Below are 25817 nucleotides of genomic sequence, written 5' to 3' on the forward strand. Positions count from 1 at the left end.
AATATTATTCATTAGCTGAGTACCCGGCGTTGCCCGTTTTTTCTTTCCTAATCCTTGTTGGGGAGGAAAATCAACAAAGGAGGAAGCTTTTGACTTCATATTCCATCCTCATATATTGTTGTCATATCCCAACCCCATATCCCATCCTCCTATCTCAACCTCATATCCCGACCTCATATCCCATCCTCATATCGCAACCTCATATCCCATCCTCATATCGCGACCTCATATCCCATCCTCATATCGCGACCTCATATCCCATCCTCATATCCCGAGCTCCTATCTCGTCCTCCTATCCCGACCTCCTATCCCGACCTCATATCCTATCCTCATATCCCGACTAGTGTTGCTCGCGAATATTCGCAGTACAAATTTTAATCGCCAATATCGCATATTTGCAAATTTGCGAATATTGCGAATATAGAGCTATATATTCGCAATTACGAACATTCATTATTTTTTTTTGTTCACAGTACACATCACCGATCATCCCTCTCTTCTCTTCACATATGCACGAATATTGAGCCCTCCCTTCTTTAATGGTATAGGGAACTAATGTGCTAGTGCAGTGGTCTCCAACCTGCGGACCTCCAGATGTTGCAAAACTACAATTCCCAGCATGCCCGGACAGCCGTTGGTTGTCCGTGCATGCTGGGAGTTGTAGTTTTGCAACATCTGGAGGTCCGCAGGTTGGAAACCACTGCCCTAGTGCATTAACTTTGAGATTTTTTGCCCATTAAAACCAATAGGCCCATTGTGGTCTATGGGGATCTCGCGGTATGTAAAACTGTAAGATAAGCAGGAGGGTCTCGGCAGTACAGTGGATGAGAGACTGGTGGTTCAAGTGCCGGGGTGGGACGGAGTGTTCAGTGTTGTGGTTAAACTTTTTTACTCGTGATTGAAAAATGTAGGTCAATTAGAAATTAAGAAAGCCTTTGAACCGTGGGAACTAGGTTAATGGGGTACCAAATATGGGTATTGGGGTAAATTGAAACTGGATGTAAGGTGTAAGGCTGGGCATTCATCAAAAACTGTCCAGAGGTAAAGTTTCTGAGTTGCCCATAGCAACCAATCAGATCGCTTCCTTTATATTTCAGAGGCCTTTTCAAAAATGAAAGAAGCAATCTGATTAGTTGCTATGGGCAACTCAGAAACTTTTCCTCTGGACGGGTTTTGATAAATCTCCCCCATAGGGGGAAATTTATCAAAACCTGTGCAAAAGAAAAGTTGTCCAGTTGCCCATAGCAACCAATCAGATCGCTTCTTTGATTTTGCAGATGCCTTGTGAAAAATTAAAGAAGCGATCTGATTGGTTGCTATGGGCAACTCAGCAGCTTTTTCAGGAAAATCTGCTGAGTTGCCCATAGCAACCAATCAGATTGCTTCTTTCATTTAGCAGAGGTCTTGTGAAAAATGAAAGAAGCAATCTGATTGGTTGCTATAGGCAACTCATCAGCTTTTCCAGGAAAGTAAAGTTTAACCACAACACTGTACAACCGCAGGACTCCAACCACTGCATGGTCTCCCATACACTGTACTGCCGAGACCCTCCTGTTGTGTGGGAACATACATTTCCCATTGATTTGCATGGGACTTTAAACAAGACACCCTGACCCTCACAAATGGGCATAGTTAAGGGTTAAATTAACTACCCTATATTTTAAGTGGACATATAAGTAACATGTGACCAAGTATTATCGAAATATCTCAAGCCATTTGGAAGCTTTGCAGTAACATATATTTCCCATAGACTTGTATGGGACTTTAAACAAAAACCCCGACCCTGGCAAATAGGGGTGAGTTGGGGTTAAATCACCTATCCTATGTTTGTTGTTGACATATAAGTAACATGTGTGCCAAGTTTCATGTTAATATCAGTCGTTTGGAAGTGATGCTGGAGCATATACACACACACACACACATACACACACATTGGCCCTCATTTACTATTGCAAACCTAACATGTTTTGTCGGGTTGTGTGCCAGATTCTGTTGCATTGTGCCAGAAATTCTGTCTGCGGCAAATTTTGCACCAGAATTTGCTCCAGAAGTGAAAAAACCCCAACTAACTTTACATTTTGCTAAGAAATCCCGAAAAAGGGGCGTGGTATCCGAAAGGGGCGTGTTCGCGACATTTTCACGAAAAACCAACATATTTACTAATGTTTCCACATAAAATGTGGTGGATTTGAGCTGAGGAAAACCAGACAGATCAGAGCATGTGTAAAAAAAGCAAAGTGTAGGGAAAGGGGAAAATGTAGGGAAACCTTAGAAAATACCGTGGAAAATAAATTGTAGGGAATTAAAACCCACAAAGAAACCTACACTCCACTCTTAGTAAATAAGGGCCATTGATATATATATATATATACATACAGTAGATGAGCTATATAGAGCAGTTTCCCCTCTCTGTTTGTAACTTGCATGCATGAAGTGAGGGAATGACATCATCCAGTCATTCACTTTGTCTCTGTCCAAGTTCCTCTCCGAAAGCAGCCCCCACCCTCCTGAGAGGCACAGACCATGTGGTTTCTGCTCTGCACTGATGAGCCATGATCTCTTTAGTGTTGAGAACTGGGAGGTGTGTGCAGCCTCAGCCACTGAACTTCTCTCTGATCAGAGCAGGAGGGTGGGGGCTGCTCTCAGAGAGGGAGCTGGCTGGCAGAGCAGAGCTGCAATGATTGCTGGGAGATGTAGGCAAGGGGGAAGGAAGGATGGCAAAGGAAATCAAGCAGCCAATGAAGACAACAGGGGCCACAGAAGCCATGCACATCAGTCAGGGAACATATCACGGTAGTGTGGTCAGTTTTATTTATATATATATATATATATATATATATATATATTTATATTTCCCTGGAGTACCCCTTTAATTGTATAATAAACATGAAGACCTTACTTTTATTCAGACCACAGTTTTTGCAATGGATTAAGAGTGCATTGTACATTATGCATAGTGACCATTAAAAAAAATACCGTCTACATGAAAGATGCCAAGACCACTGTTTACTGCAATTGTACCATAAGTTTGTAAAATAAAAATAAAAAAAATAATAAATATGTAAGTAAATAAAAACATGTATGAAAGTGTAAACATAAATACATGAATTCAGGAAACCAAAAAAATAAAAATAAATATATATATATATATATATATATATATATATATATATATATATATTGTAAGGATTCCTCCTTGGGGATTAGCTCCGGGATCGTCCTGGACACTGCCACGGGACACGTTTCCACTCAATAAACCCGCAGACAACGGTTATTCATGCAAGCCTGGCACCTCGCCAGCTTTATTTAGACAGGTTGCAGGGGGAAAACAAACATAACGCAGGAACAAAATGAAGACCTAGACCGTCTGGTCACTGACTACACATATCAGCATTCCCTGACTACGAACTGGTGAGCTACCCTCAGCCAGTTAAACATGTGACTCCTGCAACCTGTTACTCACAGTTCACACCACTTCTTGGACCACTCACAGCGCCTTCTGTGTGTTGCCTAAACAGGGTCCGTGTGTCTCCCCCTCTAACAACCAGCATACTGTTTCCAAGGGAGAGTCCCAACTATTCTGTTTCCTTTACTTTTAAACATACTTTCCCTTCCTGATATCTCATTAATCAGGCCACAGGTGGAGCATTCTCCAGAGTTAGCAAGGGAAATACACCTTTTCCTTGCCACACTGCACAATATATATATATATATATATAATCGGTCAAATCGGTCATCATAGGTATACCTCAGCTATGAGAGACATGATGAGAAAAAAAAGTCCATAAAATCACATTTTTAAATAATTTATTTGCAAATTATGGTGGAAAACAAGTATTTGGTCACCTACAAACAAGCAATATTTCTGGCTCTTACATACCTGTAACTTCTTCTTTAAGAATCTCCTTTGTCCTCCACTCTTTACCTGTATTAATGGCACCTGTTTGAACTTGTTATCAGTATAAAAGACACTTGTCCACAACCTCAAACAGTCACACTCCAAACTCCACTATGGCCAAGACCAAAGAGCTGTCGAAGGACACTAGGCTGGGAAGACTGAATCTTCAAAAGGCAAGCAGCTTGGTGTGAAGAAATCAACTATGGGAGCAATTATTAGAAAATGGAAGACATAGAAGACCAATGATAATCTCCCTCGATCTGGGGCTCCATGCAACATCTCACCCCATGGTGTCAAAATGATCACAAGAACGGTGAGCAAAAATTCTAGTACCCCATGGGGGGACCAAGTGAATGAGCTGCAGAGAGCTGGGACCAATGTAACAAAGGCTATCATCAGTAACACAGTACGCCATCAGGGACTCAAATCCTCCAGTGCCAGATGTGTCCCTGCTTAAACCAGTACATGTCCAGGCCCATCTGATGTTTGCTAGAGAGGATTTGGATGATCCAGAAGAGTATTGGGAGAATGTCATATGGTCAGATGTAACCAAAGTAGAACTTTTTGGTAAAAACTCAACTCATCGTGTTTGGAGGAGAAAGAACGCTGAGTTGAATCCAAAGAACACCATTCCTACTGTGAAGCTTGGGGGTGGAAACATCATACTTTCGGCAGTTTTTCTGCTAAGGGAGCAGGACGACTGATCTGTGTAAAGGAAAGAATAAAAGGGACCATGTATCGTAAGATTTTGAGTGAAAACCTCCTTCCATAAGCAAGGGCATTGAAGATGAAACATGGCTGAGTCTTTCAGCATGATAATGATCCCAAACACACCGCCCGGGAAACAAAGGAGTGGCTTCATAAGAAGCATTTCAAGGTCCTGGAGTGGCCTAGCCAGTCTCCAGATCTCAACCCCATAGAAAACCTTTGGAGGGAGTTGAAAGTCCGTGTTGCCCAGCGACAGCCCCAAAACATCACTGCTCTGGAGGATATCTGCATGGAGGAATGGGCCAAAATACCAGCAGTGTGTGAAAACCTTATGAAGACTTACAGAAAAAATTTGACCTCTGTCATTGCCAACAAAGGGTATATAAAAAAGCATTGAGATTAACTTTTGTTATTGACCAAATACTTATTTTCCACCATAATTTGCAAATACATTTTAAAAAAATCAGACAATGTTGAGGTATACCTATGATGAAAATTACAGGCCTCTCTCATCTTTTTAAGTGGGAGAACTTGCACAATTAGTGGCTGACTAAATACTTTTTTGCCCCACTGTAGATATATATTTATGAATGAAGAAAGCACATATTTTTCCAAAAACCCATACATAACACTGTTACACATACTGCTAAAATGAAAGCTATAGGGAGCTCAGGCATATCTGAGCTTTAGGATCTAAGCACCCATAGTATCTGCTCTGCCACATTAGTGAATACTTTGTTTATTACTTTTCTAGTGTGATATCACAGTACTTCATTGTCCATTGGCAGTAATTATTGTGCTGTGGGTGTTCTGTGACATTCCTGTGTTTATTATTTCTGTACTGTAACATCACTGTGCACAATAACCTTACTTTACTGTTTATTATGTATATACTGTGACATAACTGTGTACAATAACCTTATGACTAGTGTTGAGCGGCATAGGCCATATTCGAATTCGCGAATATTCGCGAATAGATGGACGAATATTCGTCATATATTCGCGAATATTCGCATATTCGTTATATTCTCGTTTTATTTTCGCATGTGCGAAAATTCGCGTATGCGAAAATTGACATATGTGAATATTAGCATATAAAAAATTAGCATATGCAGAAATTCGCATATACGAAAATTAGCATATGCTAATTTTCGCATATGCGAATTTCGCGCGCCAGTCTCACACAGTAGTATTACAGCCTTCTTTACACCACACAAGCTGGAAGCAGAGAGGGGTGATCACTGTGATGTGTACTGTGAAGAAAAAAGAAAAAAAAAAACGAATATTCGTAATTACGAATATATAGCGCTATATTCGCGAAATTCGCAAATTCGCGAATAAGCGATATTCGCGAATAATATTCGAATTGCGAATATTCGCGAGCAACACTACTTATGACTTCACTCTATTATGTATGTACTGTGACATCACTGTGTACAATAACCTTATGACTTCACTCTATTATGTATGTACTGTGACATCACTGTGTACAATAACCTTATGACTTCACTCTATTATGTATGTACTGTGACATCACTGTGTACGATAACCTTATGACTTCACTCTATTATGTATGTACTGTGACATCACTGTGTACCATAACTCTATGACTTAACTCTGTTTATTATGTTTGTACTGTGACCTCACTGTGTCCAATAACCTTATGACTTCACTCTGTTTATGATGTATGTACTGTGACATTACTGTGTACAATGGGGGAGATTTATCATAGGATATAGAGGTTTTTTCGTGTGTATATTTGCGTTTTTTTGTATGCCGTGTTTGATGGAGTTCTTCATAGCGATGTCTACGTTCATGTTTACCGTAGAGCACTTTATCCTGTAGACTTGGATTTATTAACTGCATCCTTTTGATATTATTGCACAAAAAATGTGCAAAAGCCCTTTTCTAGCGCAAATATACACCACTTTGGAGGACATGTACCTAAGTGTCAGAAAGCATCAGAGAATTGTAAACGCATGTTCCTCTTTAGTGTGCAACATAGAGGAGATGAGGTGATCTCTAAGGGTGCGCACAATTTACCAAGATATGTGAGCATGCCTAGTAAATTGAGCATAGCAGCATAGGGGATAGACGCAGCAATAAGGGGTACATAGAGCTCCAACTTAAACAGATTTTGATAAATTCTCCTTAATAACCTTATGACTTCACTCTATTATGTATGTACTGTGACATCACTGTGTATGTTAGCCCTATGACTTCACTCTGTTTATTATATTTGTACTGAGACATCACTGTGTACAATAACTCTATGACTTCAGTCTGTTTATTATGTTTGTACTGTAACATCACTGTGTACAATAACTCTATGACTTCACTCTGTTTATTATGTTTGTACTGTGACATCACTGTGTACAATAACTCTATGACTTCACTCTGTTTATTATGTTTGTACTGTAACATCACTGTGTACAATAACTATGACTTCACTCTGTTTATTATGTTTGTACTGTGACATCACTGTGTACAATAACTCTATGACTTCACTTTGTTTATGATGTACAGTGGGGCAAAAAAAGTATTTAGTCAGCCACCAATTGTGCATGTTCTCCCACTTAAAAAGATCAGAGAGGCCTGTAATCTTCATCATAGGTACTGTATACCTCAACTATGAGAGACATAATGAGAAATTGTCTGATTTTGAAAGTTTTTTTTTGCTAATTATGGTGGAAATAAGTATTTGGTCACCTATTAACAAGCAAGATATCTGGCTCTCAAAGACCTGTAACTTCTTCTTTAAGAGTCTCCTCTGTCCCCCACTCGTTACCTGTATTTATGGCACCTGTTTGAACTTGTTATCAGTATAAAACACACCTGTCCACCACCTCAAACAGTCACACTCCAAACTCCACTATGGCCAAGACCAAAGAGCTGTCGAAGGACACCAGAAACAAAATTGTAGACCTGCACCAGGCTGGGAAGACTGAATCTGCAATAGGCAAGCAGTTGGTGTGAAGAAATCAACTGTGGGAGCAATTATTAGAAAATGGAAGAAATACAAGACCACTGATAATCTCCCCCGATCTGGGGCTCCACGCAAGATCTTACCCCGTACTGTAACTAAAAATGATCACAAGAATGGTGAGCAAAAATCCCAGAACTACACGGAGGGTCCTAATGAATGGACTGCAGAGAGCTGGGACCAAAGTAACAAAGGCTACCATCAGTAACACACTACACTCAAATCATGCAGTACCAGATGTATCCCCCTGCTTAAGCCAGTACATGTCCTGGCCCGTCTGAAGTTTGCTAGAGAGCATTTGGATGATCCAGAAGAGGATTGGAAGAATGTCATATGGTCAGATGAAACCAAAGTAGAACTTTTTTGGTAAAAACTCAACTCGCCATGTTTGGAGGTGAAAGAATGCTGAGTTGCATCCAAAGAACACCATCCAAGAACACCTACTGTGAAGCATGGGGGTAGAAACATCATGCTTTGGGGCTGTTTTTCAGCCAAGGGACCAGGACGACTGATCTGTGTAAAGGAAAGAATGAATGGGGCCATGCATCTTGAGATTTTGAGTGAAAACCTTCTTCCATCAGCAAGGCTATTGAAGATGAAATGTAACTGGGTCTTTCAGCATGACAATTATCCCAAATACACCACACGGGCAACGAAGAAGTGACTTCGTAAGAAATATTTAAAGGTCCTGGAGTGGCCTAGCCAGTCTCCAGATCTCATCCCCATAGAAAACCTTTGGAGGGAGTTGAAAGTCTGTGTTGCCCAGCGACAGCCCCAAAACATTACTGCTCTAGAGGAGATCCGCATGGAGGAATGGGCAAAAATTCCAGCAACAGTGTGTGAAAACTTTGTGAAGACTTATAGAAAAGTTTGACCTCTGTCATTGTAAACAAAGGGTATAAAACAAAGTATTGAGATGAACTTTTGTTATTGACCAAATACTTATCCACCATAATTTGCAAATAAATTCTTAAAAATCTGACAAGTGGGATTTTATGGATTTTGTTTTCTCATTATATCTCTCATAGTTGAGGTATACCTATGATGAAAATTACAGGCCTCGCTTATCTTTTTAAATGAGAACTTGCACAATTGGTGGCTGACTAAATACTTTTTTTGTCCCACTGTATGTACTGTGACATCACTGTGTACAATAACTCTATGACTTCACTCTTATGTATGTGCTGTGACATCACTGTGTACAATGGGGGAGATTTATCAAAACCTGTCCAGAGGAAAAGTTGCTGAATTGCCCATAGCAACCAATCAGATTGCTTCTTTTATTTTTAACCCCTGAAGGACACAGCGTTTTTCCGTTTTTGCATTTTCATTTTTTCCTCATCACCTTCTAAAAATCATAACGCTTTAAATTTTTCACATAAAATTCCATATTATGGCTTATTTTTTGCGCCACCAATTCTACTTTGCAGTGACATTAATCATTGTACCAAAAAATCCACGGTGAAACGGAAAAAAAATTAATTATGCGATAAAATTAAAGAAAAATGTCATTTTGTAACTTTTGGGGGCTTCTGTTTCTACGCAGTGCATATTTCGGTAAAAATGACACCTTATCTTTATTTTGTAGGTCCATATGGTTAAAATGATACCCTGCTCATATAGGTTTGATTTTGTCGTACTTCTGAAAAAAATCATAACTACATGCAGGAAAATTTATACGTTTAAAATTGTCATCTTCTGACCCCTTTAACTTTTTATTTTTCCGCGTATGGGCCCGTATGAGGGCTCTTTTTTTGCACCGTGTTCTGAAGTTTTTATTGGTACCATTTTAGTATTGATCGGACTTTTTGATCACTTTTTATTCATTTTTTATGATATAAAAAGTGACCAAAAATACGCTATTTTGGATTTTTTGCGCGTATGCCATTGACTGTGTGGTTTAATTAACGATAAATTTTTATAGTTCGGACATTTACGCATGCGGCGATACCACATATGTTTATTTTTATTTACACAGGTTTTTTTATGGGAAAAGGGGGGGGTGATTCAAACTTTTATTAGGGAAGGGGTTAAATGACCTTTATTAACTTTTCTTTTTTTTTTTTTTTTCACTTTTTTTTTCACCCTGTGTCCTTAAGAGGTTAAAAGGCCTCTGCAAAATGAAAGAAGCAATCTGATTGGTTGCTATGGGCAACTCAGAAACTTTTCCTCTGGACAGGTTTTGATAATCTCCCCCAATAACCTTATGACTTCACTCTATTATGTATGTACTGTGAAATCACTGTGTACGATAACCTTATGACTTCACTCTATTATGTATGTACTGTGAAATCACTGTGTACGATAACCTTATGACTTCACTCTATTATGTATGTACTGTGACATCACTGTGTACAATAACCTTATGACTTCACTCTATTATGTATGTACTGTGACATCACTGTGTACGATAACCTTATGACTTCACTCTATTATGTATGTACTGTGACATCACTGTGTACGATAACCTTATGACTTCACTCTATTATGTATGTACTGTGACATCACTGTGTACAATAACCTTATGACTTCACTCTATTATGTATGTACTGTGACATCACTGTGTACAATAACCTAATGACTTCACTCTATTATGTATGTACTGTGACATCACTGTGTACAATAACCTAATGACTTCACTCTATTATGTATGTACTGTGACATCACTGTGTACAATAAACCTTATGACTTCACTCTATTATGTATGTACTGTGACATCACTGTGTACAATAACTATATTATTTGACAGTGTTCCTTTTCTATGTACTGTGATGTCACTGTGACATCATTATTCATATTGTTTCTACACTAATACATTATGACACATTGTGGGAGATTTATTAAAACCCGTGCAGAGGAATAGTGAAGCAGTTGCCCATAGAAACCAATCAGATCCCTAGTTTTATTTATTTTTGGAGGACTTTTTGAAAATAAAATAAGCAATCTGATTGGTCTCTATAGGCAACTACTCCACTTTTGCCATGGGGGCTTTTGATAAATCTCCTCCCTAGTGACCATGCTTTCTGCACTCTGACATTACTGTGTGCAATAATCCTTAATACTTTTCCTCCCTTAATCGTGTGTTGAAGTCACAATAATGGTACAATAATAACACTACTCATGTGTGGTCGGTCACTGAGGGAGATTTATCAAAACCTGTGCAGAGGAAGAGTGGTGCAATTGCCCATAGCAACCAAACAGATTGCTTCTTTCATTTTCCACAGGCCTCTTTAGAGGCCTGTGGAAAATGAAAGAAGCGATCTGATTGGTTGCTATGGGCAACTGCACCACTCTTCCTCTGCACACGTTTTGATAAATCTCCCCCACTGTGTAGTGGTAATCTTATTGGGGGAGATTTATCCAAACCTGTGCAAAGACAAAGTTGCCCAGTTGTTCATAGCAACCAATCAGATCGCTTCTTTCATTTTTAACAAGGCCTCTGCAAAATGAAAGAAGTAATCTGATTGGTTGCTATGGGCAACTGGGCAACTTTTCCTTTGCACAGGTTTTGATAAATCTCCCCCATTGTTCATGTTGATCACTGAGGTGTATAATCCTTGTGTAGATACTGAAAACGTTCTGAAAATACCAATGTAAAGACTGAGGGGGAGAAGTGTAGAGAAAAAATTGTCCAGGTGCCCATAGCAACCAATCAGATTGCTGCTTTTATTTTTCAGAGGCCTTTTTTAAAAATGAAAGAAGCGATCTGATTGGCTGCTATGGGCAACTGGTTAGCTTTTCCTCTACACAGGATATGATAAATCTCCCCCTGAGACAGAACAAAGATCAGTCAATAGCCATTATTGGACATCAGTGCAGACTGTACAGATCTCTTGTGTACAATAACTCCACATAAAACCATTTGTAAGAGCGTTAAGGGGGGGAATCTACTAAGAACGATTTCACAAGCTGGTCATAAGGAAAACCTTGCTGTAAATAATAAGCATCAGATGTATTAACAAGTACATGCCTGTTAACACATTTGACATATCTATTGCTGTCTGTACACCATAAATTTATGACTTTTGATAAATACTTATACGTAACTATATGTACTTAACTGCATTTCACTGTAAAGTTGGAAGTCATGTACGTATATGCGTAATCTGTGCTTAAAGGGGTACTCCAGGGAACTGAACATTTTGGACATTTATCCCCTATCTACAGAAAGGAGATCTGGGTGAGGGGGCCCATACAGGAGATCATTGTGGGTCCCAGCGGCTATCCTTTCCCCCTCTTCCCCCAATACGATCGGACACTTATCCCCGATCTGTTGGCCTCTGAGTTGTTGATTGGCTGAGTGGGCTGTCTCTTGGCTCTGTTCAGGAAGGTGTGGGTCAGAGTGCACTGAGGATGTGTAAGTAGCCAGACCCCATACAGTAGATCGCTGGGCGATCACCGGGGGATAAGATGTCTGAGGGCGGAGTATCCCTTTAACTCCTTGGGGACGAAGGGTGTATGCATACGCCCTCGCGTCCCGTCACTTAAGGACGGAGGGCGTATCCATACGCCCTCGGCATTTCCGATCACTGCCGCGCGCTGGGCGGTTATCGGACCAGGATGACTGCTGATATCTATCAGCAGGCATCCCGTGGCAATGCCTACGGGGGTCCTGAGACCCCCCCCATGTTGGCGATCGCAGCAAATCGCAGGCAAATTCAGACATTGGTGACCCGATCACCCAGAAAATAAGACTGATCGGAGCTGTCAGAGCCAGCTCCGACCAGCCTAAAGGATAGGAGCGAGGTGGCAGTGTTGCCACCCCTTCCTATGCCCTGCCATTGGTCAGTACGGCTGACCACCAATGGCTGGAGGGGGCGGGGGGGGGGGGTGGGGGTTAGAGTTCATTTCCCCCGCTCTGCCCACCGATCGGAAGTCGGTACAGAGCGGGGGAACACGGGCGGAGAGGGGGAGCATGGCCCGGCTTACCCGGACCTTCAGAGGCGGCGGAGGCGGCATCAACGAGCAGCGGTGGCAGCAGGAGGAGCGGCGGCCGGAAAGTGCGGCGCAGAAGGCTGCAGTGAAGATCCCGATAAGTGATCTTCACTGTGACCTTCTAAAAGCTTCAAAACTACAACTCCCAGCATGCCCACACAGCCAAAGGCTATCTGGGCATGCTGGGAGTTGTAGTTTTGCAACATCTGGAGGGTCACAGTTTGGAGACCACTGTATAGTGGTCTCTAAACTGTGGTCCTCCAGATGTTGCAAAACTACAACTTTTAGCATGCACTGACTGTCTGGGCATGCTGGGAGTTGTAGTTTTGCAACATCTGAAGTGGCACAGTTTGGAGACCACTATAATTTGGTCTCCAAACTGTAGCCCTCCAGATGTTGCAAAACTACAATTCCCAGCATGGCCAGACAGTCAGGGATGCTGGGCGTGTAGTTCTGCAATATCTGGCCCTTCAGATGTTGCAGAACTACAACTCCCAGCATGCATGGGCAGTCTGGGCATGCTTGGAGTTGTAGTTTTGCAACATCTGGAGGGCTACAGTTTGGAGGCCACTACTTAGCGGTCTCCAAACTGTTCTTCCCCAGTTGTTGCATAACTACAACTCCTAGCATGCCCAGACTGTCCAGGCATGCTTGGAGTTGTAGCTCTGCAACATCTGAAGGGCCAGATATTGCAGAACTACACACCCAGCATCCCTGACTGTCTGGGCATGCTGGGAATTGTAGTTTTGCAACAGCTGTAGGCACACTGGTTGGGAAACACTGAGCTAGAGTCTGTTTCCTAACTCAGTGATTCCAACCCGTGTGCCTCCAGCTGTTGCCAAACTACAACTCCCAGAGTGCACTGACAGACCGTACATGCTGGGAGTTATAGTTTTGCAACAGCTGGAGGCACATGGGTTGGAATCACTGAGCTAGAGTCTGTTTTCTAACTCAGTGGTTCCCCACCAATATGCCTACAGCTGTTGTAAAACTACAACTCCCAGCATGTACGGTCTGTCAGTGCACTCTGGGAGTTGTAGTTTGGCAATGTGAACCCCGGCCTGTGTGAAAGTACCCTAAAAACACTACACTAACATATAATAAAAGTAAAACACTACACATACACCCCCTTATACGTCGCCCCCCCCCCCCCCCAATAAAAATGAAAAACTTCTCATACGGCAGTGTTTCCTAAACGACGCCTCCAGCTGTTGCAAAACCACAACTCCCAGTGTTGCCGGACAGCCATAGACTGTCCTGACAGGCTGGTAGTCTTGCAACAGCTGGAGGCACCCTGTTTGGGAAACACTGTTGTAGGGTTTTGGTGGAGACAAGCCCCATCCTTGTATCCGGGTCCACCCCTATTGCAAATTCCTAATTTAGGCCTCAAATGCGCATGGCGCTCTCTCACTTCAGAGCCCTGTCGTATTTCAAGGCAACAGTTTTGGGCCACATATGGGGTATCTCCGTACTCGTTCGAAATTGCGTTACAAATTTTGAGGGGATTTTTCTCCCATTACCCTTTGTAGAAATGGTAAATTTGGGAAAAGAAACTGCACATTTTTTTTTCATTTACACATTCGAATTTAACGAAAAGTCGTCAAACACCTGTGGTGTGTTAAGGCTCACCGGACCCCTTGTTACGTGCCTTGAGGGGTGTAGTTTCCAAAATAGTATGCCATGTGTTTTTTTTTGCTGTTCTGGCACCATAGGGGCTTCCTAAATGTGACATGCCCCCAAAAACCATTTCAGCAAAATTCACTCTCCAAAATCCCATTGTCGCTCCTTCCCTTCTGAGCCCTCTACTGCGCCCGCCGAACACTTGACATACACATATGAGGTATTTCCTTACTCGAGAGAAATTGGGTTACAAATTTTGGGGGTCTTTTTCTCCTATTACCCCTTGTAAAATTTCAAAAACTGGGTCTACAAGAACATGCGGGTGTAAAAAATGAAGATTTTGAATTTTATCCTTCACTTTGCTGATATTCCTAAAGGGTTAACAAACTTACTGAATGTCATTTTGAATACTTTGGGGGGTGCAGTTTTTATAATGGGGTAATTTATGGGGTATTTCTAATATGAAGGCCCTTCAAATCCACTTCAAACCTGAACTGGCCCCTGAAAAATTCGGATTTTGAAAATTTTGTGAAAAATCGGAAAATTGCTTATGAACTTTTAAGCCCTCTGATGTCTTCCAAAAGTAAAAACATGTCAACTTTATGAGGCAAATATAAAGTAGACATGTTGTATTTGTGAATCAATATGTAATTTATTTGGAATGTCTGTTTTCCTTATAAGCAGAGAGCTTCAAAGTTAGAAAAATGCAAAATTTTCAATTTTTTCATCAAATTTTGGAATTTTTCACCAAGAAATGATGCAAGTATCGACAAAAACAGTCTCGGAATCAGAATGAAAAGTAAAAGCATTCCAGAGTTATTAATGCTTAAAGTGACAGTGGTCAGAATTGCAAAAAATGCTCCCGTCCTTAGGGTTATAATGGGCTCCGTCCCCAAGGAGTTAAACACGTCAAAGGGGTGTGGGGCGTTTGTTTGTCACCAGATTGCACCAGCTGGGCTTTACCTGTATGATTCTATCCAAATACGTCAAGTTTTATGGGATAAAGGGCCGTTTTTTGCATGTTTAAAGTTGCTGCTTAAAGGGGTACTCCCATGGAAAACTTTTTTTTTTAAATCAACTGGTGCCAGAAAGTTAAACAGATTTGTAAATCACTTCTATTAAAAAATCTTAATCCTTCCAGTACTTTTTAGGGGCTGTATACTAAAGAGAAATCCAAAAAAGAAATGCATTTCCTCTGATGTCATGACCACAGTGCTCTCTGCTGACCTCTGCTGTCCATTTTAAGAACTGTCCAGGGCAGGAAAAAATCCCCATAGCAAACATATGCTGCTCTGGACAGTTCCTAAAATGGACAGCAGAGGTCAGCAGAGAGCACTGTGGTCATGACATCAGAGGAAATGCATTTCTTTTTTGGATTTCTCTTTAGTATACAGCCCCTAAAAAGTACTGGAAGGATTAAGATTGTTTAATAGAAGTGATTTACAAATCTGTTTAACTTTCTGGCACCAGTTGATTTAAAAAAAAAAAAAAAAAAAAAGTTTTTCATGGGAGTACCCCTTTGAGGTGAAGAATTGCCAAAAAAGTGCATGGCAGGAGGTGAGCGAGCCATTTATTACTTTTTTTTTGTATAGTTTCCATGTATATGTAAATGTCATGTGTCACATCTGCAGAACTGATCCTGCCGCCTGCATTATACTTCCTAGCAGACAGTTTGATGTTTCCGTCCTCCCGTTTTTTTTCTCTCCTCCTAATATCTATCACTGTGGCAGGATGACATTTCTCATGGTATGTAGTGTGGATTAGGCAGTATGAAGAATGTTCAGGATTTCACAAAAGTCCTTTCCAACATTAAGATGACAGGAGTTCTGGTGTCTGGGAGACGACTCAAGCTGACTGCTGCGTAGCCTCTAGTGCCTCAGGTAATGTAAGATCGTAGCCTCTAGTGCCTCAGGTAATGTAAGGTATATATCAGGCTTTGGTGAATAGCTCATTGTCTCAACCAGCTTTGTAGTGAACCCTGTGACTACATGAACAATGCATCAAAACTGAACCTGATGAACTTTTCTTATTGTTTCTGAAGAGATGAATGGAGATCAAGTGCAGTTAAGGTGGAGTATCTTGGCGTGACTAGACACTATGTCACTGATCTTCTTAGCAGTACATGGTCATGAGCTATTATATTCAGGCACAATGAAAAGTGCAACAGTTATACATTCCTGTGCCCAATTATTGACATCTGTTCATATGGTAAATAAAGTATATATCTACTCCTAAATGTTTGCAAATGTCAATCCGAGCAGTAATGCAGGTGGCTCATGAAGGTCAATAGTGGCGCTTGGTGCCATAAAGCAGTGCAACAAGCCAAGGACATGCACACATTGACAAGAAAGGGGGCTTGACCCCCTGCCCTTTTGACACTGGGCAGCGGGGCATCATTATGTGGTCATTTAAATAAATAATTATGAGAAGTGCCCTTTGTTCACTTCAGGCCCTGCCCCCCAAAATGTCTGTGCACGTCCCTGCAACAAGCTATAATATATAGAGTGCAGTAGAAGACAAATATATTCTATTACTATAAATTTACACTTTACTATGCATTCATAGTTCTCCAAATGTTTTCATATAGCTTTTGTTTTTTTGGATGGCTCATTGATTTCTGCATATATACAAAAATCTGGCATGATGTACACCAACAAAAAAAAACTGCCATGAATCGCATCATATTTGCATGTGTGTTCGGCTTTTTTTAAATACTTTTTGCACTTCATCACCATGACTTGATGAAAGTGAGTACAGCTTGTGGCATTGAGGCAGGTTTGAGGGAAATGAAAGGGTGTTTTCCCCAGTCCTTTATCCAAGGTGAGCTAGCAGAGATGCTCATCAGGGGCCTAATTAATGAGGCCAACAGAAATGTGGGAAGTCTAGATATAAGGAAAGGAAACAGAATAGTCTGGGCTCTCCCCAGAAAACAGCAAGGTGGCTTTGGGGGGAGACAGGGGTCCTTGTGAGGAGCACACAGCCAGGGCTGTGAGTGACACCCACAACAGTGAAGTTGACAAGACAAGGAGTCTTAGTACACACAGCAAGAGGCTGCAAACGCTGTGTGTGAACAGAGTAAAAGGTTGCAGGAAACTTCAGTTTTAACTGGCAGGGAAAAGCCCTCCAGTTGATGGCATGCTGGGTTGTTTAGTTAGTGACTGGATGATCTAGGATTTTGTTTGTTCCTGTGTTATGTTTTTTATTTATCCTGCAACCTGTGTAATAAAGCTGGTGAGGAACCAGACTTGCATAAAGAACTATGTTGTTTGCTTTCTGAATGAAGTAGAAACGTGTCCCGTGGTTGTGTCAAGGATCATTCCAGAGCTATCCCCAGGGTGAAATCCTTACAGGCTTCATTGTAAGGGGACATGGCTCATATATGATGCAGTACGCCAAATTTTGCCACACCTTTTTGGCCTAAAAAGGGCTAGACAGTCTAAAAGATGTGACAGATTTGTCAAACAGCCTGTGCCACTAGAATATGTTTGGCACATTCTCTGTCTAGTTCATTGTTTCCCAACCAGCGCACCTCCAGCCAAAGGCTGTCCAAGCATGCCTGGAGTTGTAGTTTTGCAACAGCAGGATGCACGCTGGTTAAAAAATACCGATCTAGTCATACAATTAGACCATTTTTGTTTATCTCTCATAGTATGTCTTTTAAAAGAAGGAATTGCTATGACTAAGAGCACTTAGCTGTTTGAAATGCGTCAGTAAGATGTGGTCTGCTATCATAATGCCTTGTAATTGTGGTACTATGCTAATGAATTTTGAATAAAGAAATTAACTTTTTACAGAACTTGCCGAGGAATAAATATGGGTTTTTATTACAAAAACCTGTATGGCCCTAATAGTCTACAATGTGATCAATGTTTGTGCTATGTTATCATGCTGCTTACATACATAACAGGGGGATACACAAGATACACAAATTCTTGTTCATGCCTGTCAGCTATATCTGGAGTCTACCTGATCAGCTTGTACATTTCTATTGTTCTAGTCCTACTTGGAAATGTGTACAGAGAAAAGAGGAGTTGTTCATATATGGCTCATATGAATAAGAAATCAATCAAAATATGATACTATAATAATTCCTTGAATCCCATTTAGGATATTCTGTGATTCCATAATGAATGCTGAAAAGCAAATAGATAGATAGATAGATAGATAGATAGATAGATAGATAGATAGATAGATATGAGATAGATAGATAAAAGATAGATATGAGATAGATACAAGAAAGATAGATAGATAGATAGATAGTAGATATGAGATAGATAGATATGTAGATAGTGAGATAGAGAGATAGATATGGGAGATATGGGAGATAGATAGATAGATAGATACAGTAGATATAGAGATAGATAGATAGATATGAGATAGATTGATAAATGAGATAAAGATGAGATATAGATGAGATAGATACATAGATATCTCATCTATAACTCAGATAGATAGATAGATAGATTAGATGCACAGCAACACTCCAGAGTAACGTGGTTAAATGGTGGCTTTTCTTCAATCACCTAAGTGTAGCGACGTTTCGGTCACCTCACGTGACCTTTATCAAGCCTTGATAAAGGTCACTTAAGGTGACCGAAATGTCGCTACATTTTGGTGATTGAATAAAAGCCCAGATTTAACCATGTTACTCTGGAGTGCTGCTGTGCATCTATCTATTGGATATATTGAGTGGGGACCCAGGACCGGGGTCTGACGTCAGCACACACCCATTTACTGGCATACTCTGAGTGCTGCTCCATTTCCTTGTACTAGATAGATAGATAGATATTAGAAAATGTAAAAAATTGTGGCATGTTCCATTAGAAATACAAAGGTACTGTTTGAAGGTACTCTACCTAAGAAGCATGCATCTGCAGCCTGAAGAAGCCTCTATGGCAGTGCACAGAGCTGTATGATAAAGGACTCCTTTATAATGCATATCTACTTACATATACTGCCATTCATCTTTCTTATTCCATTTTTCTATTTACTAGTAACTCACTGGGGATCCTATGCTTGCAACTATAGTACGTACAACAGCTATGAGGAATGGGGGATACTTTGAAAACCGTACTGCTTTGAATTCTAGAACAAATCGTTATTGCAGAGAACCTGAGTCTTATCTGAGTTTTAATGCCCAATATTGACCAATACTTCTCAGTATTAGTGGTAGTCATGAATACTCCCTTTCATAAGGGGCACTTATTGCAATGAGGTCTCTACCGGATATATTACATCTCTTCAAGTGTGCCTGTCACATAAAAAATCTTTTGACATTTCACAGAGATATGTAAAAAGTTTTGATCGGTTGGGGTCTCAGTGCTGAACTTCCCCCTTCCCCCCCCATAAAGAGAACAAGCTGGGATAAGCGAGTGTAGAACACTTTACTGCCTGATTCTCAGCAATCTCTGTCTCGTTGCTTCATTGTAAGTCTATGGGACAGTGAGACAAAGATTGTGAGAGCTGGGAAGTAAAGCACTTATGCCTGCTGGTCCTACCGATTGGTGGGGTTCTCAGCAAGGAACCCCAATATTTCTCTGTAACATGCTAAAAGTTGGTGTTTATTTTTACTTTACAAAACATACTTTAATAGAAATATATTGATATATGTCAAAGCTAGAAGAAAGACAAAAAAGGCTTATTCTAGTCCTAGAGTATAATCTCTTAGCCCAAAAAATAGGGCATTAAACTTATCATCATATAAAAGGAATCTTTGAACATCGAGATATTTGAAATGATCAGATGATGCATTTATGATTAGACCTTCCAATGAATAAAATCCTAAAATCAGATTTACGGAACCACAGCATGTGGGGATGAAGCTGGCACATATAGGGGGTATTTCTTATCCCAGTAGTATTTTGGTCAGTATAGCAATGGAAAAAGCAATGGAAATCACACAGAGAAAAAACTATAGTGGAAAGATTTGCACCTATTTCTATGTCTTTGGACCCACTCCTGGCTAATAATAATCATACTAATAATTGTAATAAATCTTCACAGTCTGTTGTACTGCACAAGATAAAGTTGATTTGTGCCATAACTTATGCCACTTTCTAGGGTAAACTATAGTAAATCTGCAGGACCACAAGAGATCATGCCCCTCTTGCTAACCCCAAATCACATTTTTTTTTTAAGTTGCGAGAGAGTATAGCATAAAATAGTAATTTTCTTTCCGAAAACTTGCATGCCAAAAAACTGGTATGCCTGCTTACTATATCCCTCATAAAGATCCATTTATGTGATGCATTTAACATACAGCTCAACACAAGTACTACAAGTACAACACAAGTCGCCAAAAGCTCCACTCGGGTACTGCAATAACACAGTAGTAATATTACAGCTGTGACCACATCCCACAGCATACACCTTTTTCCAAGGTCAGTAGAAACAGCCAAAAAATAAAGGTGCATTATAGAAATCAGTGTATTTAAGACACTGATAATGATTGACCATCATAGGGTTGGTTAGATGAATAGTAGAACCTATTACCTTCATAATTGGGGGAGCAGTGGCCGGAGGGGAGAGGGGGCGATCAGGTGTGGTAGCTTCTGAAGAGTTGGACATCTCCTGTTTCCTGTTGATACAAAACAGATGATTATTACTATTGCACTTCTTATATATATGAAAAAGTTATGAAATACAACCACTATATCCAATGTAACACCTGTTATAGGAACGTCATCTTATTTACTAACACACTACTGGTTATTTGTAAATACAGGACATGATGGGGCATCTTCTTACCACAGTTTCATTGTGCTGCACAAGGTTGAAGAAATAGGGACCGGTGTAACCTGTGATGCAGCAGGTGACTCGGGACTCCCCCCTGCAAAGTGTTGCAGGTAAAATTAATTTCAGGTGCTTTTCACACAGGAAAAAAAAGGCAGATAGATTTGTGTTACCATGACAATCTCCTTACGCCAAATTTCCCTTGGCCCTCCCTCCTCCAGTCTCCCATCTGGCATTAGCTTGTTATGGACCACATTCTGTTTGTTTCTGGCTTTCCTTTTTATGATATAAAGGATTACATGGAGCGCGTATGATAGGGGAGATGCTGGAGACCAACTACGGAGGATAAAACCGGATGCTCTATTGTATCTGTGTTCTAGAAGAGCGGCAGAGTGAATAAAGGGGCATGGAAAATCAGAGACATGTTTTCTTATGGTTCAGTGACTATTATAGCTTGAAGGTGCATTAAGTGCTTAGTAAAAAGGATCTCTGGTAAAAAGGCTGAAATATGGGATGTAGCTTGGTGTTACAGTGTAGCAATATTATAAAAAGAATAGAATGTTAAAGGGGTACTCCGGTGAAAACCTTTTTTCTTTTAAATCAACTGGCTCCGGAAAGTTAAACAGATTTGTAAATTACTTCTATTAAAAAATCTTAATCCTTCCTGTACTTATTAGCTGCTGAATACTGCAGAGGAAATTCTTTTCTTTTTGGAATGCTTTCTGATGACATCACGAGCACAGTGCTCTTTGCTGACGTTATTAGAATAATAATAATAATAATAATAATAATAAGTCTTTATTTATTGTTATCCTTAGTGGGATTTGAACCCAAGGCCCCAGCACTGCAAGGCAGCAGTGCTAACCACTAAGCCACCATACTGCCCTTAGCATACATCTGCTATGCACGGTTGCTAAAATGGACAGAGATGTCAGCAGAGAGCACTGTGCTCGTGATGTCATCAGTGTTCCAAAAAGAAAGGAATTTCCTCTGTAGCATTCAGCAGCTAATAAGTACTGGAAGGATTAAGATTTTTTAATAGAAGTAATTTACAAATATGTTTAACTTTCTGTCACCAGTTGATTTAAAAGAAAAAAGGTTTTCAACTGAGTACCCCTTTAATGTACAGGAAAATACTAAGATATAAAAAAGTTACATTGTAGCCAATCTGTAATGCAATTGTATAATGTCAACACTATATGGGTGCCCCTGGTCAAATAGTGTATCTTACTCAAGGCCAAATCAAAAAAAGGAAGAGGCCCATGGACAATAGAATTAGAGGGGCACCCTTCAGCAGTAGCAGCATCATATTTGACTAAAAAGTGGGAATTAAACATTAGATAATTGTCAGTAAATGTGAACAAGATAACAACAATCTAAGTTTTAAGGGCGCATTATGGTCCCCCAATCAGTATGATGGTTTTTACTTTTCTACAGTGTTCATACAGTGGGGCAAAAAAGTATTTAGTCAGCCACCAATTGTGCAAGTTCTCCAACTTAAAAAGATGAGAGAGGCCTGTAATTTTCATCATAGGTATACCTCAACTATGGGAGACATAATGAGAGAAAAATAATCCATACAATCACATTGTCTGATTTTTAAAGAATTTATTTGCAAATTATAGAGGAAAATAAGTATTAGTTCAACTACAAACAAGCAAGATTTCTGACTCTCACAGACCTGTAACTTCTTTAAGAGTCTCCTCTGTCCTCCATTCGTTACCTGTATTAATGTCACCTGTTTGAACTTTTTATCAGTATAAAAGACACCTGTCCACAACCTCAAACAGTCACACTCCAAACTCCACTATGTCCAAGACCAAAGAGCTGCCGAAGGACACAGGAAACAAAATTGTAGACCTGCACCAGGTTAGGAAGACTGAATCTGCAATGGGCAATCAGCTTGGTGTGAAGAAATCAACTGTGGGAGCAATTATTAGAAATTGGAAGACATACAAGAACACAGAAAATATTCCTTGATCTGGGGCTCCCCTCAAGATCTCACCCCGTGCTGTCAAATGATCACAAGAATGGTGAGCAAAAATCCCAGAACCACATGGGGGCCCTAGTGAATGACCTGCAGAGATCTGGGACAAAGTAACAAAGGCTACTATAAGTAAGACACTACGCCACCAGGGACTCAAATCATGCAGTGCCAGACATGTCCCCCTACATAAGCCAGTACAAGTCCGGGCCCGTCTGAAGTTTGCTAGAGAGCATTTGGATGATCCAGAAGAGTATTGGGAGAATGTCACATGCTGAGATGAAACCAAAATATAACTTTTTGGTAAAAACTCAACTCGTCATGTTTGGAGGAGAAAGAATGCTGAGTTGCATCCAAAGAACACCACACCTACTGTGAAGCATGGGGGTAGAAGTATCATGCTTTGGGGTTTTTCTGCAAAGGGATGAGGACAACTGATCCGTGTAAAGGATAGAATGAATGGGGCCATGTGTCGTGAGATTTGGAGTGAAAACCTCCTTCCAACAGGAAGGGCATTTAAGATGAAACTCGACTGGGTCTTTCAGCATGACAATGATCCCAAACACACCACCCGGGCAACAAAGAAGTGGCTTTGTAAGAAGAATTTCAAGGTCCTGGAGTGGCCTAGCCAGTCTGCAGATCTCGACCCCATAGAAAACCTTTGGAGAGAGTTGAAAGTCCGTGTTGCCCAGCGAAATCCCCAAAACATCACTGCTCTAGAGGAGATCTGCATGGAGGAATGGGCCAAAATACCAGCAACAATGTGTGAAAACTTTGTGAAAATTTACAGAAAACGTTTGACCTCTGTCATTACCAACAAAGAATATATAACAAAGTATTGAGATGAACTTTTTTTATTGACCAAATACTTATTTTCCACCATAATATGCATACTATTCTTTAAAAATCAGACAATGTGATTTTATGGATTTTTTTTTTCTCATTATGTCTCTCACAGTTGAGGTGTACCTATGATGAAAAGTACAGGCCTCTCTCATCTTTTTAAGTGGGAGAACTTGCACAATTGGTGGCTGACTAAATACTTTTTTTGCCCCACTGTATCTATGTCCAATAAAACTGCATGTTAAACCATTGGATGTCTTCCCATAAGCTGTGCAGGAAGAAGGGGAATTTAATTTCCAAGCATGTGCTAGCCATTCATTCATACTTTTACTTTGTTAAACTCATCATATTTTATTGCAGAGGAGTATATTACTGGGAATTAGAGGCCTTGGACAACTTCCCCCTCTCCCCCATATGGTAAATATAGTATTAGATATTATTAGATATTGGTCATTCATTTTACTGAATCTATAAGAGCAGGAGTTAACTTCATAGAGTATCTTTATTCTGGATCATAGAGGGGTGACCTCCGTATGTGACTCCCCCCTAAGATATTCATTCCCATTAATAGGCCATATAAAAAGGGATAGTCTTCATGAGACAAACCTTGGAAATGCTACTGAAAGATATACGGTATGCACCCACTAGTTATGGTGTTAGAAGAACATAAGAGCTCAGCCTTTAATAATTCCCTTTCCTTTGTGTCTTCTTAGACTCACAGTGTGTATTTTTCATTATGGGTTATTCACATGAACACCACATCGGAATCCCAGGGAAAACCACATAAAATCCTTGTGTGATTGTTTGTGCTAGGTCATTTTAATAATGCACAATTTATGTGGATTATGTGTTGGGAAGTTTGGACATGGATTAACTCCACTGACTGACAGTATTTCAGAAGAAAACAATTCTCAAATTTTCAGTGTTTTTGGTTAATGTTCCTAGAATGTAACAATTTCCCTTCTATTGCTCCATCTGTATTCCACTCCCATTCTTCACTCCAATTTTCATGAAGTGTTATATAGTACCTAGTAATAGGAGGACAAATCTGATCAGAATTTGGGAACGAGAAGAGAACATCTTGAAAGGGGGAAACAAAAAGGACACTGGAATATAATAGTGTAATATGGATAATGAAGTGGATATGGAATAATTATAAGCGTTGTGCTATACAGTGGGCTGTATATACAGTAAATTGGTCAGCAGCTACAGCTGTTACATACTGCTATAAACCCACCTCTGGGATTTGAAAATTTCAAGGAGAAAATCACAAGGATATAAAGGGCTCGTCCACATTCCTGAATTTCCGCCAGCGAAATTCCACCATGGAATTCCGCTTCCATTTGTATCCAATGGCATTTTGCCGCAGCATTCACACTGAGGAATGTATACAGCGAAAAATTCCATAGCAGACCTTCATGATTCAGGACCCACCAAAAGAATGTTCATTCTTTTAGCAGAATTCCGCCATACTACATTGCTGTTTATGGCGATGGTGCATGCTTACGCGATACTCCCTCTGATGATTTTAGCAGCGCCCACTACAGAAAGAATCTCCACCTGGCAGTGTGGATGGGGCTAAAAAGTAAATGAACAAGGTACTAGGTGGAATATTGTATTTGTTGAAACACTGATGTTTTAGGGTACGTTCACACGAGTGGATCCCCAGTGCGCATTATGCTGCGGGTCTGCCGCTGAAGGACCGCTATATGCTGCCTTTACAGATGCCTGCTCGGAGCGTCAATCCGCCGCTACGAGCAGACACACTGGGATGTGCGAGTCGCCGCTCGCATGCGCAGTATACTTGCACATCGATGCTGCTCTCAGCTTAGCTCAGGGAGCAGGGGGAGCCGTTGCGATGTGTGCGAGTACACCGCGTATGTGCGGCAACTCGCACATCGCAGCAGTGTGTCTGCTCAGAGCGGCAATACGCATATCTAAAGGCACCCTGTAGGGGTCCTTCAGCGGCGGACCTGCAGCGTAAAATACCCTTAGCCTTGTATTTAAAAAGTCAACATGTCGAAAGCCAATCCCGCCAAAAAAGGTAAGTATTACTGAGACAGGGATTGTGGTGTGCTCACTGGTGTGCATGGCAGCATCATGTTATATTTTAC

The 25817-nt window shown here is 40.5% G+C and overlaps 1 protein-coding gene across 6 annotated transcripts in view; it reads right to left on the reverse strand.

The window, feature by feature from the left end:
- RAP1GAP2 (RAP1 GTPase activating protein 2) overlaps window positions 1-25817 on the reverse strand; it is an 882491-nt gene that overhangs the window by 288412 nt on the left and 568262 nt on the right. For all 6 annotated transcript variants that reach the window (XM_056558445.1, XM_056558442.1, XM_056558446.1 and 3 more), the window contains one exon: window positions 20637-20721. In XM_056558445.1, coding sequence (XP_056414420.1) covers window positions 20637-20721 — 85 coding nt within the window. The remainder of the gene's footprint in view (window positions 1-20636; window positions 20722-25817) is intronic.

This window comes from Hyla sarda, chromosome 2 (assembly GCF_029499605.1).
Source record: "Hyla sarda isolate aHylSar1 chromosome 2, aHylSar1.hap1, whole genome shotgun sequence".
Lineage (NCBI taxonomy): Eukaryota > Metazoa > Chordata > Amphibia > Anura > Hylidae > Hyla > Hyla sarda.